Raw genomic sequence first — 17,240 nt, 5'->3', positions numbered from 1 at the left:
TCAGCGGCATCACTGGGATCAGTGGGATCAGTGAGATCCGTGGGATCCGTGGGATCAGTGAGATCCGTGGGATCCGTGGGATCAGTGAGATCCGTGGGATCAGTGGGATCCGTGGGATCAGTGAGATCAGTGGGATCCGTGGGATGAGTGAGATCCGTGGAATCAGTGGGATCAGTGAGATCAGTGGGATCAGTGGGATCAGGAACAAGGACCTGGATATGGGGTGGGAGCCGGGAATGACCCTGGGCTGCCATGAAACACCCCTGGGATCAGGGTTTGGGACTGGGATATGGGGTGGGAGCTGGGAATAATCCTGGGTTGTAGGATCAGGAACGGGGACATTGATATGGGGAGGGGGCTGTGAATGACCCTTGGCTGTGGGATCAGTGGGATCAGGAACCAGGACCTGGATATGGGGCAGGAGCTGGGAATGACCATAATCCTACAGAATTGTAGGATTATGGAATCATGGAATTGTTGGGTTATAGAATCATAAAATTACAGGATTATAGAATCATGGAATAATAGGATGATACAATCAGAGAATTGTAAGATCAGGGAATAATGGAATTCTTGGATTATAGGATCATAAAATTATAGGATTGTAGAATCACAGAACTGTAAGATTATAGGATCATGGAATCATGTAACGATAGGATCAGAGAATCGCGGGATTGCAGGGTTGCAGAATCATGGAACTGGAGGATTATAAATCATGGAATCATGGAATACGCTGGGCTGGAAGGGATCCATCAGGATCATCGAGTCCAACAGTAACTGTGAGAATATCCAGGAAAATAATGGAAATGTTCAGCTTTTTTGGTTAAGAAATTGCAAAGGAAAGTGTGAGTTCCCCCTCTGAGGGTTTCCACCCCAAAAACCACAGAGCAAGGATGGAATTATTGAAATTTATTTTTTTTTTCCATGCTCGGGGTGTCTGTGTGCTTGGAATCGCTCCAGCAGCAAAACACAGAATTCCAGGGGAATATCAGAATTCCAGAGGAATGACAGAATTCCAGGGAAATATCCAGTGCGGGGTGGTCGGAGGAGGCTGCGGAGGGCGTAGAGGTCTGGGGGCCAGAGGGACCCCTGTGAGTCCCAGATAATAAAAAATAAATTTAAAAAAAACCCAAAGCAAAGCCAAAACAAAAATATAACAATATAACAAATAACTTTAAAAAAGTAAATAAAAATAAAGGAATAAATTAAAAATACTATATTAATAAATTAGAATAATAAACGAAAGAATTAAAAAGAATTAAACTATAAAGAATAAATATTGACGGCTAATAACTAAAAAACAATAATCAATAAGCTATAAGTTATAATCAATAATTAATAATCAATATTCAATGACCAATAATCAATAATAAACAGTCAGTAATGACTCCTGCCTGTGCCAGGGCCAGCAGCCGCTGGAACACGGGCTCGGAGAGGACTTATCAGATGCTTATCAGCTCCTTATCAATTCTGTATCAGCTCATTATCAGCGCCTTATCACTGCCTTATCAGTTCCTTATCAGTTTATTATCAACTCTTTATCAGCGTCTTACCAATAAACCATGTCAGTAACCCTTACCATGTCCTCATCAGTAACCCTTATCAATAACCATTATCAGCTCCTCATCAGGGCCTTATCAGCTCCGTGCCGCCATTGCTGTCGCGGGGCTGGGGCGGTTCCCCGGGGCTCTCCCCGGCTCAGGGTCCGCAGAGGGTGAGTCCGGGACTGGCGGGGCTGGAGCCGCGGCCAAGGGAAGGGAAGGGAAGGGAAGGGAAGGGAAGGGAAGGGAAGGGAAGGGAAGGGAAGGGAAGGGAAGGGAAGGGAAGGGAAGGGAAGGGAAGGGAAGGGAAGGGAAGGGAAGGGAAGGGAAGGGAAGGGAAGGGAAGGGAAGGGAAGGGAAGGGAAGGGAAGGGAAGGGAAGGGAAGGGAAGGGAAGGGAAGGGAAGGGAAGGGAAGGGAAGGGAAGGGAAGGGAAGGGAAGGGAAGGGAAGGGAAGGGAAGGGAAGGGAAGGGAAGGGAAGGGAAGGGAAGGGAAGGGAAGGGGCTGAAAACCGGGTTGTGGCCGGGAATAATGCCGAGTTCTGGTGTCACCGTGTGACAGTGTCACTGTGTTTGTGTCACTCTGTTACAGTGTCACTGTGTTATAGTGTCACCGTGTTACAGTGTCATCATGTTTGTGTCACCAAATTCTAGTGCCACTGTGTTATAGTGTCACTGTGTTTGTGTCATATGTTGTGTTATATGTCACTGTGTTTTTAATGTCACCGACTTCTAGTGTCACTGTGCTATAGTGTCAGCGTTTGTGTTCCTGTGTTATAGTGTCACCATGTTTATATTGTCACTGTGTTCTAGTATCATGGTGTTTGTGTCACTCTGTTACAGTGTCACTGTGTTATAGTGTCACCATGTTACAGTGTCACTGTGTTATAGTGTCACCGTGTTCGTGTCACTGTGTTTATAGTGTCACTGTGTTTGTCACCGTTTTTGTGTCACCATGTTTGTGTCACTGAGTTCTAGTGTCGCTGTGTTTGTGTCGCTGTGCTACAGTGTCGCTGTGTTTGTGTCACTGTGTTTACAGTGTCACCACGTTATAATGTCACCGTGTTTATAGTGTCACCATGTTACAGTGTCACTGTGTTTGTGTCACTGTGTTTGTGTCACCAAATTCTAGTGTCATTGTGTTTTTAACATCACTGAGTTCTAGTGTCACTGTGCTATAGCGTCAGCGTTTGTGTTCCTGTGTTATAGTGTCACCATGTTTATATTGTCACTGTGTTCTAGTATCATGGTGTTTGTGTCACTCTGTTACAGTGTCACTGTGTTATAGTGTCACCATGTTACAGTGTCACTGTGTTATAGTGTCACCGTGTTCGTGTCACTGTGTTTATAGTGTCACTGTGTTTGTCACCGTTTTTGTGTCACCATGTTTGTGTCACTGAGTTCTAGTGTCACTGTGTTTGTGTCACAATGTAGTGTCACCGTGGTTTAAGTGTCACCATGTTACAGTGTCACCGTGCTTTTAATGTCGCCCTGTTGTAGTGTCACCCCATTTTAATGTCACCGTGTTTTTAATGTCACCTCATTTTTGCTGTCACCATATTTGGCGTTTCTGGACAAATGGAGTCCCTTCCCCAACACCCCTGGGTGTGACCCTGTGCTGTGAAGGGCTCGGAGCTGCCCTCGGCAGCAGCTCCTGATTTTCCCTCTGGAAAAACCCAGCAGGTCCTGGTGGGGTCAGGGGTGGGAAGGGGCTCATGGAGACCCCAAATGCGATTCCCTCAGGAATCCCACAGGAGGACCTGGGCTGAGGCTGCTGGTGGTTCCCACATGAGGCTGAGCCTCTCTGTCCATAATAACAGTGATTTTGGGGTTTGGGGCAGTGCAGTGCCCTCAGCCCCATCCCAGAATTGAGGTTTCACCTCATTCCTGCCCGGTTTTCTAGGGATCCCCATCGAGCACCCCAGAGCCCCCCAAACCTCCAGGCCAGAGGTTCCCCAGCCCTGGCCCCATGCGGGCTGGGCAGCCCTTGGCTCAGGGGCTCCCCACTTTCCCTTCTCTCAGAAATGTGGATTATCCCTGCACTGGGAGCAGCTGAGGGGTTCAGGGGTCTCAGGGAGGGGCTGCATAAGGGGGTGCAGGTGAGGGGGGACAATCGCAAAACCTTCAGGTCTCCCCTGAGCAGGGGGCAGAGCCCAGGCTGGCAATTCTGGCCTTTTCTGCTCCCCAAACCCAAACCCAGGAGTGTCCATCCCACTGCTGCTGTCTCCCATCCCACACTTGGTATTTTCCATCCCACACTTGGTGTTTCCCATCCCACATTTTGTTTCCAGTCCCACATTTGGTGTTTCCCATCCCACATTTGATGTTTCCCATCCCACATTTGGTGTTTCCCACTCCACCGCTGGTGTTTCCCATCCAGGGGTGACCCCACCCAGCTTTGGGGAGTCAGACTGACCCTTCCGAGAAGGAACAGCCCCAAAAATCCCCCTGGGATGCTCGGGCTCCGCATGGCTTGGCTGGAGATCAGCTCCAGTTCCAAGGAGCCAAAACCTCTCCAGGTGAGCTCCTGAATCCAGGGCTTTGTTCCCAAGGTTAGGAACCCCCAGCCCTGCATCTCCCGGAATTTTAGGAATATTTTTCCTCTTTTCGGTGCCGGGCCCGGTGTTTAACGAGAGCCAGGTGCCTGCGGAGCCGGGAGCAGCCCTGCCCAGCCCGGCCCGGCCCGGCCCCGCCCGGCCCGGGGCTGCTCCGAATCAATGGATGAAGTCTTGGTTGTGCTGCGGGCAGGTCGGGGAATTATCCTGTCCAGCGTGGAGAAGCGGCAAAATTCAAGGTTTTATTAATTTACCCAGCTTTTCCACCTTGCCATGGTTTTGTGGGGTTTTTTTTGAGGGAAAAAAAGCTGGAATTTGCCTGTGTGTGTTGGATATCCCTGAGGCTCTCCCCCCTCACTCCTGGTAAGCCAACAACCCAAAAAAAGGCACTTGGAATAAATTTTTTTTTTTAATGTATAACAGTTATGCCTGAGTTACAGAAAGACACCTACAGGCAGCAGGTAGTTAAAGCAAAACCAGTTTCTCTTCCTACTAAATCTACTCCATATAGCTGAATAAATTATGGTGCGGTTCCGTATTTACACACCCGGCGCACGGCCCGGAGCAGATGGCGATGAGGCGAACACAGAAGCGACAATCCCGCAGGAACTGGGGGACAGGGAAAGCCCTACAGCACTAGGGGGGACCCGCGGGGTGCCGGGGGAGCGGGTTAGAAGCGTTAAATACACAAAGGACCAGATCTGCTGCGGCCGTGCTGGGGAGGGACGGGGCTGGGGGGGCCAAAGGAGCCCCCCGGGGTCATTGCTGTCCCCTGGGGGTGGCAGGGGACACTGGCAGGCCTAGGAGAGCTGTGGAGCTGGGAGAGCATCCCTGGGTGTGGCCGATTCTGGCTGTGTCCACCTCTGCTGTGGTCACCTCTGGAGTGTGTCCATCTCTGATGTGTCCATCTCTGGCTGTGCCCATTTCTGTTGTGGCCACCTCTGGCTGTGTCCATCTCTGCCGCGTCCATGGTTGACACATCCACCTCTGGCCATGTCACTTGGTCACTGTTGCTCTGGACAAGGCTTTGGGCCATTTTTGGTCCTCCAGAGTCAGCAGCAGCTGAGGATCCACTCGGTCACTGTTGGTGGCCCCAGGTGGCCACAGCCAGGTTCCTGCTGTTTGGCTCTCCAAGCTTGGTCTCTGTTGGTGGCCCAGGCTGCCAGTCCGACTGCTCATGCTCTGTCCTGTCCCAGCTCCAGGCCCTCCCCTGGCCGTGTCCCCTGCCCATCCCACCCCACCCCCCGAGTTTGTCTCTCGTCAGCAGAGCTGAGGTTGGCAATCCATGAAACAAAACTGAACCAACAGAACAAAACCAAAAGTTACTTTTGACTTTCATACATGAACAAAAGGAAGAAACAAAACAAAACAAAACAGAGAAAAAAGGGAAAAAAAAAACCAAACCCTGAAATCAACCCCATCCCACCCCAAGGATTCTGGAATGTCTTTTGAAAACACACAATAGGCAAATTTCTACAGTTCATCCCCCCATCCCCTTTTTTTCTGTTTTTTTCTTTTTTTAAAATTTTTTCTTGTTTTTTTTTTTTTTTTTAACTATCACGGCACTCACTGTGGTTTTTTTTTTAGTATATATATATAAAAAAAAGTCAACTTTCTATAAACATACAGCACATGACCAAATTTCCCAACTAAATGTACAAAGTGCGACCACGAGGGGAAGGTCAGAGAAGAGCTATTTTGTTCCTCTAGGAATTCTATTTACAGCAGTATTTACCCACGGACTTTCTGGGGAAAGGGGTTGGCAGAGAGGTTTCTGCAGTGCTCCCTCTTTTTTATTTTGTTGGGGATTTTTTTTTTGTTTTGGTTTGGGTTTTTTTTGGGGGGGGTCCTGCCCTTGGGTGAGGCGGCCAGGCCTGGCTGTCCATTGGTGAGGAGGGGAGATAAGAGAGGAGATCGGAGCAGAAGCAGCAGCCAAGCGGTCCCATGGAATGATGGAAACTTTCCTTGAGGCTGAGCAGGTGGCCAGGAGGGTGCTGGTTTGGGAATTCCAGTGGCAAAGAGGAGGGAATGGCATAGGGTGGAATTCCAGCAAAGAGCAGGGAATGGCACAGTGTTGAATTCTAGCAGCAAGAAGGACAGAGTGGCATGGGGTGGAATTCTAGCAAAGAGCAGGGAATGGCACAGTGGCAAGGAGCAGGGAATGGCACAAGGTGGAATTCCAGCAAAGAGGAAGGTGCAATTGGGAAGGGGCTCCCAGCTGGGGGTCGTCAGCATTTAGCCTCTGAAATGTTGTTAAATATTGTTAAATATCCAGAAGTCTCTCATTTTTGCAGTTCCTCTTAATGGTGCCCAGAGAAATTCCAGAAGGTGCTTCCATCACAGCATGGAGACAGCCCTGGATCCCTTCAGGGTTCCTGCTGGGAATGACATTTCAGCCAGGACTGGAATTCCGCAGGGTTCTCCCCTTCCTTTAGAGCACAAACACCACAAAGGAGCAGAGGCTTTGCTGCTCCCCGAGATCCCCGGAGCAGAGCAGGGAGAGGCCTCGGGGTCACCCAACCAGTCCAGGGCTTGGGGCTGCTCTGTCCCCTCTGGGATTTGTGTCCCTTTGGCCTCTCCACGCACTGCACCGGGAGAGGAGGTAGGAATGGAATTGCTCCCAAATTCTGTGATCCAGGGAATGTTTGGACTCCTGAGAAGCATTGGGATTTCTCGAGTGCTGAGCCTCAGGAGTCACCTGGATTCAGTTCCTTCATGAGAGAGGCACAGGAAAATCCTTCTGGGAATGTTGAGCCAGCTCTGCTGAAACTGGGAAGCAAAGCTGGCTCTGATGGGACGCTGGGAAACCAGGACAGGTGAGCTGGTCCAGGTGGCTGCAGGGACAGTGGCTTGTGAGGAATGGTGTGAGGTCCAGGCAGGGGAAGAGCCCAGGGAGATGTTTCAGATGTTCCAGCTGCCAGAACAGGTTCAGCTGGCTAGGGAAGGGTGGGAGAGGCAGAAGGGAGGATGAGGGAATGTTCCTTCAGCAGCCAGAGCAGAACTCTTCCCACCACGGGGTCCCTCCATGCACAAAAGCAGAAATTAGCTGTGAAAGCAGATATCTGAAGGGGTTCAGGGGATCACAAACCCTGACAGCCCACGGAGACTTGGAACTGGCTGTGGGGACACTGAACTGTGCTCGAGGGGGACACCAAACTCTTCTCGTGGGGACACCAAACTCTGCCTGTGGGGACACTGCGGTGCCTCAGCTGTGACCTGGGGGTGCTGGCTGGGTTTGACTGAGCAGCGACAGGAGGTGTCACAAAGGCAGGAGAGGAGAAAAGGGAGGGGATAAATCCAGAGAACAGGAACAGTTTAGAGGGAGGAGACAGAGACAGAGACAGAGACAGAGACAGAGACAGAGACAGAGACAGAGACAGAGACAGAGACAGAGACAGAGACAGAGAGGCTCCAGAAGCAGAGGGAAGGGACTGGGCTGTGCTGGGAGATGGATGGATGGATGGATGGATGGATGGATGGATGGATGGATGGATGGATGGATGGATGGATGGATGGATCTCAAGATTTCTCCCAGCAGTGATAACAGGAATGCCTCGGGAAGGTGAATCCCATCCCTGCAGTGTGGAGAGAGGCAGCTGGGAGCACCATCCCATCCTGGCTGCTGCAGAATCCCCTCAGCTCCTCTGACTTGGCTCCACGTTCACCCCTGTGCAGAGCAGCACCTCCAGACCCAGCTCCATTCCCTTCCAAGTGACTCCCATGGCAGAACCCGGTTCTGCTCAGTGAGTTCCTGCTGCTGCCCTCTTGTCTTTGTTCCCGTGGCCAGCTCAGGGACAGCAGGGCCACCAGGAGCCCTGCCCCATGTCCCCAGGGTGTCCCTGCAGCCCCTCCTTGTGCTGGGCCAGCTCTGTCCCTGCTGTCCCTGTGCTGCTGCCGTGGCCTGGCAGTGACGGTCGGGTCTGGGTTGGTCCCTCAGAGGACAAGTGAACATCGCCCATGGCCTTGGTCTCCGCTCCTTCTGCAGCTGTTTGTGTTTCCCAAAGGTCCCAGGCTGGCTGGAATTCCATCCTGCCCCTGCTCAGCAGCAATCTGCGCTGTCCAGCTCTGATTTGGGAAGCCACCGGTGAGAAGGGAGGGTAGGCTGGCCTGGGGAAATTTGCTCTCCCTTGAATAAATGTTTTTCTGCTTTCGTTTGTCTTTGTGGTATTTTTGCTTGTTTGTTTGTTTGTTTTTGAACAAGTCCTTATATTTGGTCCATAGGTCTTCTGTGGTCCTGATTTACATCACCCTTAATGCTCAGCTTGGTTATTCCTTCCTATACAACATTCACCAAATTTACAGCAATGGGAAGAAAAGGAAACAAAATGAAACATTTCTTTTACAAAATAAAAAAAGCGCTCAATTTGGCTTTGACGATGGCAGCTACCAAGGGAATTGAAAGTCCTGGAGCATGGGGGAGTGCCGCGGCCAGGGGCTTTGGAGGGAGGGCTGGGGCTGATAAATGCACCCCAGTCCTTGACTCTGGCCACAGGAGGAGTCAGGTGCCAGGGGCCGGACTTGCCTCTGGAATGCTCTGGAGGATTCTGGGAGAGCTCCCCCCTCTTTCCCATCTCCTGGCAGCTGGGGTGGAACGGGTCAGGAAGGATGCCCGGGAGCTGGTGGGGTTCTCCAGAGGGCTCTCCTGGAGAGGTGCCGGGCTCTCAGTAGGCCTGGCCCGTCTCCACCGGCAGCAGCCCCAGCACGGCCGAGTGCTCGCCCAGCTTCATGCGGCGCTGCGTGGACAGGCTCACGTTCTTGGCCAGGTAATCCACAGCGGCTGCGGGGGGAAAAGGGACAGTGAGGACACGGGGACCTTCGGTGACCAGGACATTCAGCTCTGCAGGGCAGCGGGGACAGGCTGAGGCTGTCACACACACCAGGGACCTCCTGCTCTCCCGGGAAGGGCTCAGAGCTGGGATGGAGCTGCCAGGAGCAGGACAGGCCCTGCTGGGGCTCAGCACAACCGAGGGAAGGGGAGGCCTTGACTCTCTCCATGAACACCTGAAAAGAGCTGGAATTCCACCATGGAAAAAGGGGATTCTGAGGGAGCTGCCTGGACTGAGCCTGAAGGTTTGGGATAAACTTTCCAGTGAATCACCTCCATCTCGGTGGTGCTGCTGGAAGTGATTCCAGAGGTTTCGCTGGAAGCTCCCCAGGTCTGGGCTCGGATCCGCCTCTTCCAGTGCTGACTCACGGCTGTGAGCTCTGCCTGTCTCCCTTCATCCCACGGAAAACCTCTTCCCTCGCTTCCAGCTGGGAAGGGAGAGCAGCCCCTGCCCCGGAGGGGACGGGTGGTCCCAGCTCCCCCGGCTGCCCCGGGGTGAGGGGACGGAGCTGGGACAGGACGGTGACACTGTTCATTAGCCGGGCTTCAGTCAAAGTCCCCCTCCCCACCTCTAATGGCCCCAATTAGATTAATCAGGAGCTGGCAGGAGCTGCCCGATCGGTGCCAATGAGTAAACAAATCTCAGCCATCAACGCCCTGTCAGCGGCGGGCCCCAGAGGAGCCCCTTCCACGCACCAATCCTGATTAGACTTGGCAGATCCATTAGAATTCCCTTCACGCTCCCGCGTTCCATCACCGGCATCATTAACACGGCCCCGGCCTCTGGGAGCGGCGGCTCTGCCGGCCCCGCTCCCCTCCGGGTGGGCTGGAGCGGCTCTGGGAGAGGGAGGGATCCCGGGATAACCCGGCGGGAGCGGCACCAGGCTCGGGAATGCTGATTGCGGTGCCTCCACCTCCCGCAGGCTTCTGCTCTCAGCCAGAACTTCCCCGCTCGCTCTTGTGATGTTTCAGGGAGCCCCGGGCAGGGCTGGCCAAAGGGGCTGCAGGGAAAGAGGATTTCACTCCTGGGATGCTCCGGGAATGTGGGGGTGGCTCTGTCCCTGCTGTCACCCGCGCTGGGTGCTGCTGAGGGCTGAGCAGTTTGAACTCACAAGATCCTGCAATCGTCGCGGGGCTTTGGAAAAGCCCTCTGAGATCATCGAGTCCAGCGCTGAACCCAGCACTGCCCAGCCCATTTCCAAACCCTGTCTCGGAGCACTGGATCCATTTTTTGGGGCAGTTCCAGAGATGGCATCTCCCTGGGCAGCACCTGAGCACCCTTTCCGTGCAGGAATTTTCCCCAATATCCGACCTGAACCACCCATGGGGTTGTCGGGGCCGTTTCCTTTTGTCCCATCCCTGGTTCCTTGTGAGCTGAGCCAGACATCCCCCAGCTCCAGCCTCCTGCCAAGCTGGGAATTCGATGGACATCCCATCCCCCCGAAAAACCCCAAATACTCCTTCCTGTGCCAGTGGGAAGCGTCCACAGGAACTGGGGAATCCCAGGCCAAAAATCAGGGACAGGGTTTGTTGGTTTAATGGCACAGAAGCAAAAATAAACCCGGAGATTTACGGAAAGTGCTCTGGGTGTTTGTTTGTTTAAGTGAGAGGGAAGGCGAGGCTGAGTTTATTTTTGTAAAACCGGGAATAAGGAAAAGTGGGAGGAGAGGGAATGAATCTCTGCAGGCCAGGTCCAGGTGGTCTCCAGAGGCCACCAAAGCCATGGAGCTCTGATTCCCAAACCCTGGATTTGTCACACAGTCTGCCCCAACACCGTAACTCCCATTCATATAACATAATTTCTATTAATTACATTATATTTTACATATACCATTACTTGATATATAATCCAAACGATACTTTGTATCATGTAATTAATATATTTTATCACCTAAAAAGTGTTGATGCTCTTGTACCACATCAGAGAAGGAAGGAACACCTGATCTCAATAAATGACCTTGTGGGGGTCACCTCACGCTGACGGGTGTTTAAACAGAATTTGGAGGGAAGTGAAGAATCCAGAAGGAAAGGAGGGAGATTTGGAGTTATCTGCAAAGCACAACAAGCACCGGGAAAGGCAGGAAAAAAACTCGTTATTCCAAGGTCAACTGCACGTGAGGGGCTGCTCGCACCAGCACTAATTACCAAAGCAAACTGCAGAGAGCCCGTCACCAACTGGGTGACAGAAACCGGGACAGGGGGCCCAGGAAACAACACAAAAATTCCTGCAGCAAAGCGAGACAAACCCTTCTTTCTCCTTTCCCCTCTCTCCCAAACGCGGCTCGTCCCCTTATTTAACTTTTTTACACACATGGGTGTGACTAACGCCTCGCCCAAGGGAATCTTTATTGGAAATACATGGTATTGGAATTTGTTTAAGATTTTTATCAATAGCACGTGTGTCCAGCCCCGCATCCAGAAGCGAGGGGAAGGTCGAGGGGTCACAGATCAAACTCCCGACAAACAAAAAGAGGAGGGGCGGGGGGGCCGCTATTGATCCCGTCTGCCGCCACAGCCGGTTCTCATTGAGGCCGCGGCGCTCAGGACATTAAAGGGCTGTGACGAGAGCGGGGCCGGAGCTGCGGCCGAGGGAGGAAAGGTCACTGAGGACACGCTGGGGCAGCGGGAGCGCGCCCGCAGGAACAGGATGCACCTTTAACCCTCGCGGGGTCAGCGGCGCTCGGAGCGGCCAGGGGGCGCGGCAGGTGAGAACAGCCTGGCCGCGAGGGATGTCCCTGTCACCTGGCCAGGCTGTCCTGTCACCCCCGGTCATAAGGGATGTCCCCATCACCTGGCCAGGCTGTCCTGTCACCCCCGGCCGTGAGGGATGTCACTGTCACCTGGCCAGGCTGTCCTGTCACCCCCGGCCGTGAGGGATGTCCCCATCACCTGGCCAGGCTGTCCTGTCACCCCCGGCCGTGAGGGATGTCCCTGTCACCTGGCCAGGCTGTCCTGTCACCCCCGGTCATAAGGGATGTCACTGTCACCTGGCCAGGCTGTCCTGTCACCCCCGGCCGTGAGGGATGTCCCTGTCACCTGGCCAGGCTGTCCTGTCACCCCCGGCCGTGAGGGATGTCACTGTCACCTGGCCAGGCTGTCCTGTCACCCCCGGCCGTGAGGGATGTCACTGTCACCTGGCCAGGCTGTCCTGTCACCCCCGGCCGTGAGGGATGTCCCTGTCACCTGGCCAGGCTGTCCTGTCACCCCCGGCTGTGAGGGATGTCACTGTCACCTGGCCAGGCTGTCCTGTCACCCCTTGGCCAGGCGGTCTCTCTCACCCAACCGGGACAGCTCCCATTGGCCGGGCTGTCTTTGTCATCCAGTGGAAACAAAACCTGGGCTAAGCTGTCCCTGTCTAAGGGATAAGCTCAGGATCCCAGTCCCAGCACTCGGGACAGGCTCAGGATCCCAATTCCAGCTCTCCCAGAGCCCCAGCCCAGTTGATGAACGCATTCTGCAGAAAAAGCTCGGCACCCTGGCCTGGGGAGGGCAGGACAGGCAGGGGTACCCTCAGCTCGGCTTTACAAATCCCAGATTTCCCTAGGCTGAGCCATTTCTGGTGCTTTCAGAGAAGTGAGAATTGGGGAGGGAGAAGGCGCTGGGAATTGCCCTTTGCTGACGGGGGAAGGTTTCACCTAAAACATTTCACTGGGGCTTTGAGACTCGGCTGTGAGGGGAGGAGTAATCCACGAGCAGATTTCCTTTTTTACCTCCAGCAGGACAAACTCCCGCGGGTCTCACACCCAACAGATGGAATTTGGGTGTAGAAATTGGTGTATCCAATCCCCCATCCCCTCCCTCACTCCTCATTCCCAGGAAGAGGGGATTCCTCCCAGCACTTACTCTGGCCATACTGGCCGTACTGGTAGCCGGCCACGGGGTCCACGCTGTAGCTGGTGGTGCTGTAGGTGGGGGGACAGTAGGACTGCGAGGTCGGGAGGCTCTCCACGGATTTGATGGAGTCGCTGCGCTGGCTGCAGCTGGCCGAGATGGAGTTGGTGCTGTCCAGGCCGCCGTGGAGGGGAGAGATGGAGAAATCAGCCTGGGGCTGCGGCGGGACCCCGCTGGGGTTGCTCAGGATGCTCATCACCTGCAGAGACACCGCAGGCACCGTCAGGGGCAGGGGGAAAGGAGAACAGCCACAAAAATGGGGCTTTGGGATGGACAGAGCCCCAGTGGGGCTGGCCGGGTGGGAGAGCCAAGCTCTGCTCCCACCAAATCCTGCCGGCTCCCCCTGGAACCCTGAATGGGAAGCGTGGAGCGGTTCCTCCTCAGCCCACTCAGGTTTTGGAGATGATTTGCTGCCCTGCCAGGGATGAGCACAGGAAAAACAGGAGAAAAATCCCAATTTTCACAAAGGGACGCTGAGGACAACCCCGTTCTTGGGGAGTCAGATTTGCAAAGGTCCCCAAGTGAAGCAGATCAAACCTTGGCTGGCTTTGATGCAGCTTCGGGGGATGAAATGTCCGAGTTCTCTTTGCCCCCAAATGTTAAAGGGTAACAGGTCCTGGTCGGGCTCATTTCAGTGCTCGATTGGAAAATGTAATTAAATTTGCACACAAAAAAATCTTCCTGCTTTGAGACCTGAACCAGATGAACTAATTGGGTTTTTGTTGGTGTTTTGTTTTGGGTATTTCTTTCCCCCTTTTTTTTGAAGCAAAAATGCCAGATTTGTTCCCGGGGCTGAGCTGTGGGTAAGGCTCTGCCCTTCACACTGGGACCCCGGTCCCGCCAGGGATCAGCAGAATTTCCCCAGGGTAATTCCGAGTTAAGGGTGGAAAGGGCTCGCAGGGGAAGGGCCGGAGGTTCCTGAAGCCTCTCGGTCGTGTCGGAGCCGCCGTGGGCTGGGGAGGGGGGAGAGGGGACAGGGGACCGAGGGTCACCTCGGGGGGCCCGGCCGACACTCAGATGCCGAGCGGCTCCAAATCTCCGAATTTAGCATAACCTTATTGACATCAATTAAAGTGGCAAATTGGAAATATTTGGAGCCTGGCAAGTGGTAAAATGAGCCCTTTATCCGCCAGCAGCGGCCTGGTGAGCTTTTGTGCTGGGGCTGCATTCTCGGGAAAGACACTGGGGGGGTTTATGGGCCCGGGGCTCCCCTTCCTGCTCACCCCGACACCTTCCCGGCCCCTCCTCCCTGCCCCAGCGGGCTCCGGGGTGAATGCCCAGCCACGAGCTGGCCTCAGCTTTCTAAAGCATCTCCTCCTCCCCCCGGAAGGGCTCGGGAGTGCTGCAAAGGTGCTTTGCCTTGATGGAAAATCCCCTCCCCAGGAGGAGAATTTGTCCGGGAGGGGAAGTCGGGAGCGGGGGGGAGGGCGGGGTGTGACCGGTTAAAATCCGGGAAAATCCATCTAAATCCGGGGCTGGGGCACGGGACTGAGGTTTGAACGAATTAAGGGCTCGCTTCCCCCCCCCCGCCCCCCCCCCCCCCCCCAGTCCGAACTCACTGACCCCTCCTCCTCCTCCAGGCTCTCCACTCTGCACCGAGCTCAGACTTCTCTTCTGCTTCCCAAAAGTTAAACCCGGCTCAGCTGCCTCAACACGGAATTTAGCCAGAGCCTTAATCGACTCCCCGGAGCCTCCGTCACAGCTCAGGGCAGGGATTAAGCCCCGGGGCATCTCCATGAAGATGTTCAGCCCTAAAAATTTGCCCGTGGGGCTCCCTGGCCGTGCCAGCCCAGGGACTGGGGGATGAAGAGAGGAAAGTGCAATTAATGCTTAGGAGAGTGGATTAATCCCGGACTGGGGTACTCTGCTGACCTGGGGGGTGCAGCACAGACCCCTCTGCCTCCAGGCTTGGGGCAGTCTGGAAGGGCTTTTCCAACTGCACAGTGATTTCTGGGCTCCCCCTAAAGCAGGGTCACGAACCCTGATCTGGCTCAGCCTGAATCCCCTTGGTTCAGGGAGAGCTCCGGGCTGGAGCATCACCTGGGCTGGAGGAGCTGGATTTACATCCTGAGGGACACTCAGGAGCCTCACACGCAGCCCCTGGACACGGCTGGGGTGAATCCACGAGCAGAACCGAGTGTTTAAAACAGCAAACACGCGCGGAAAACACGGGCACGGGGATTGTGAGTTATTTCTGGGAAATATGCCCTTTCTCCTCGCTTCTCCTGAGCTGTCCAGGCCTGGAAGTGCTGCCTGGCTGGGGACGTGAGCCTGCCCAGCCCTGCAGGTGCAGAGAGGATTCTGTGCACTGGAAAGCGAAGGGCGACTGGAATCACTCAGGGAGCAGCAGGGTTTGTGCTGCTCTCCCTCCTGGCCATGGCCACGGCCCTGGGAGTGCCTCAGCTGCTTTTTATTACCCCGAGAAAAGAAACGGCTCCCCAAGCCATCGAGAGCCACATTAACACTTCCTTTTAGGAAAAAAAGGGGGATGTAAAGCAAGGCTGGCAAATGAAACCCAGATTCACACTCCGAATTCAGGGAGCAGGGCAGATGCTTCCAGAGATCCTGCTAAAAAAAGGAATTTGCTTTAATCAGTGGGAATCAGGAGTGGTTCCTGACCTCAGCTCTGCCCCTGGAGTCACTCCAGGCTGGCCTCAGCTCCACCAGCCCCAGCTCTGTGGAGTTTCCAGTCCCTGCTGTCCCTCCAGAGTCCCTGCAGGGACAGCTCAGCCCAGCCTGAGGCCTCCTTCTGGAAAGGGCCGGCTGAATTTCCCTCTGGAGATTCCACGGGGGCTCATCAGGACACTGGGATTCCCTCCCAGGCCTGCTGGGATGAGGAGCGGCTGTGTGGCAGGGCAGAGACTGGGGCAGGGGATCCTCCCTGCTGGATCCTCCACACTCTTGTTGATTTGGGGTGGCCAAGAGGACCCTGACAGCTCAGCTCAGCCCCAAACCCTCCAGTGCCTCTCCAGAAATGCTGATCATGAGAAGCCCCTGCCCTTCCCAGCCAGGCTAAGAGGATTTGGGGCCAAAAGCCTCTGCCCTTCCTGGACAGGCTGAGAGGGATTTGGGGCTGAGCTCCCTGAGCTCTGCACAGGTTCAGCCCGAGGCAGATCCGATTTTCTCCATCCCGGGACACGAAGGTGTTTGGAATAATGAGAGGGAACCGGAGATTCCTGTTCTTCCTTCCCACCCAGCATGGAAAAGCCTACAGAGCCCTCCTGGGCCCACATTCCCTGACTTCTCCTTTCATCTGGAGAAACTAATTTTCCTGGTCACTTCTGAACTCTGGATCCCCTCCTCAAGAATGCAAAGTCCTTCTCCCTTTCCTCTCTGACCTTGCCAGGTTCTAATTTATTACTTCTTGGTGCATTATCATCACTAACTAAAAATCAATACCCACTCCACATCTGCCAGGGTTTATCTGCAGGGGAATCTGCTCGCTGTCCATCAGCAGGACTGACAGCCATCCCCTTCCCTCCCTCTCATCCCTGTATTCTCCCTTTCCCCTGGCCCAAATCCATCCCGTGGGCTCGCACTCGGGGCTGCGTCTGTGCCAGCCATAGGGTCAGGAGCCTTCGGCCTCGTCCCTTGCCTTTCCCGAGGTCACCTTTGTGGTGGGGATGAGCAGGGAGAGGTGTAGAGGTCCCGAAGTGTCGGGGAGCCCGAGGCTGATGCACAAAGACCCTCCTGGATGAAAGCAGCAGCTCCCCCCTCACCTCCTGCTGCTGCCTCCCTCCCTCCCCACCATCCTCGGCAGCTCCCCCCGCTCCCCCCCGGGACGTTTCATCGCTCTCTCCCCTACTTTAAAAGGAGGGGAGTTAAAAAAAAGTAATTAATTCCCTCCATTTCTGAGCTGGCCCTCAGGGCCTGTGGCCGTGGAAGCTGCAGCAGGGGAAATGTGCACCCTTTATGATAAAGGGAGGCGGCTTTGGGGAGGGAAGCACAATTAGGACCTTGCAGCTGGGCAATCAGGACCCCGGCTATGGGGCAGGGGGTCAGGGGGGCTGAGGGGACCCAGTGATGGGGACAGATAAGAGAGGGACAAGGGGATGGCAGCCCAAGATGAGTTTGGTGGCCAGGCCTTGCCCAGGCAGAGCTGGCAGCTGCTCCCCAGTGGCTCCTGAGAGTTGTGGGACCGGTCTAGAGTGACCACAGCTCAATCCCTAAGGGACATCCCCGGAGTGACCACAGCTCAATCCCTAAGGGACATCCCCGGAGTGAACATGGCTCCCCAGGATCCCCAGGTGACCCCTGTCAGCTCCTGGACACAGTGGGGACACACCCAGACACATCTATGGACACACGTGGGGACATCCAGGGACACACCTAGGGACATCGATGGACACGCCCAGGAACATCCACGGAAGGGACTCATGGCAGCGCCATTCCTAAGGCTGTAGTGCTGCTTTCCTGGGCATGGGGACAA

General features: G+C 54.5%; 1 protein-coding gene across 3 annotated transcripts in view; it reads right to left on the bottom strand.

The window, feature by feature from the left end:
• Positions 1-8,756: 8,756 nt before the first annotated feature.
• PAX7 (paired box 7) overlaps positions 8,757-17,240 on the bottom strand; it is a 97,224-nt gene continuing 88,740 nt past the window's right edge. For all 3 annotated transcript variants that reach the window (XM_062507377.1, XM_062507376.1, XM_062507378.1), the window contains 2 exons: positions 12,764-13,010; positions 8,757-8,872 (listed from right to left, as the gene is read on the bottom strand). In XM_062507377.1, the coding sequence (XP_062363361.1) occupies positions 8,757-8,872; positions 12,764-13,010 (363 nt within the window). The remainder of the gene's footprint in view (positions 8,873-12,763; positions 13,011-17,240) is intronic.

The sequence above is a fragment of the Cinclus cinclus genome, chromosome 23 (assembly GCF_963662255.1).
Source record: "Cinclus cinclus chromosome 23, bCinCin1.1, whole genome shotgun sequence".
In the NCBI taxonomy this organism is placed as follows: Eukaryota; Metazoa; Chordata; class Aves; order Passeriformes; family Cinclidae; genus Cinclus; species Cinclus cinclus.
The sequence above is the reverse complement of the archived record's forward strand: the minus strand, read 5'-3'. Positions and strand labels throughout refer to the sequence as shown.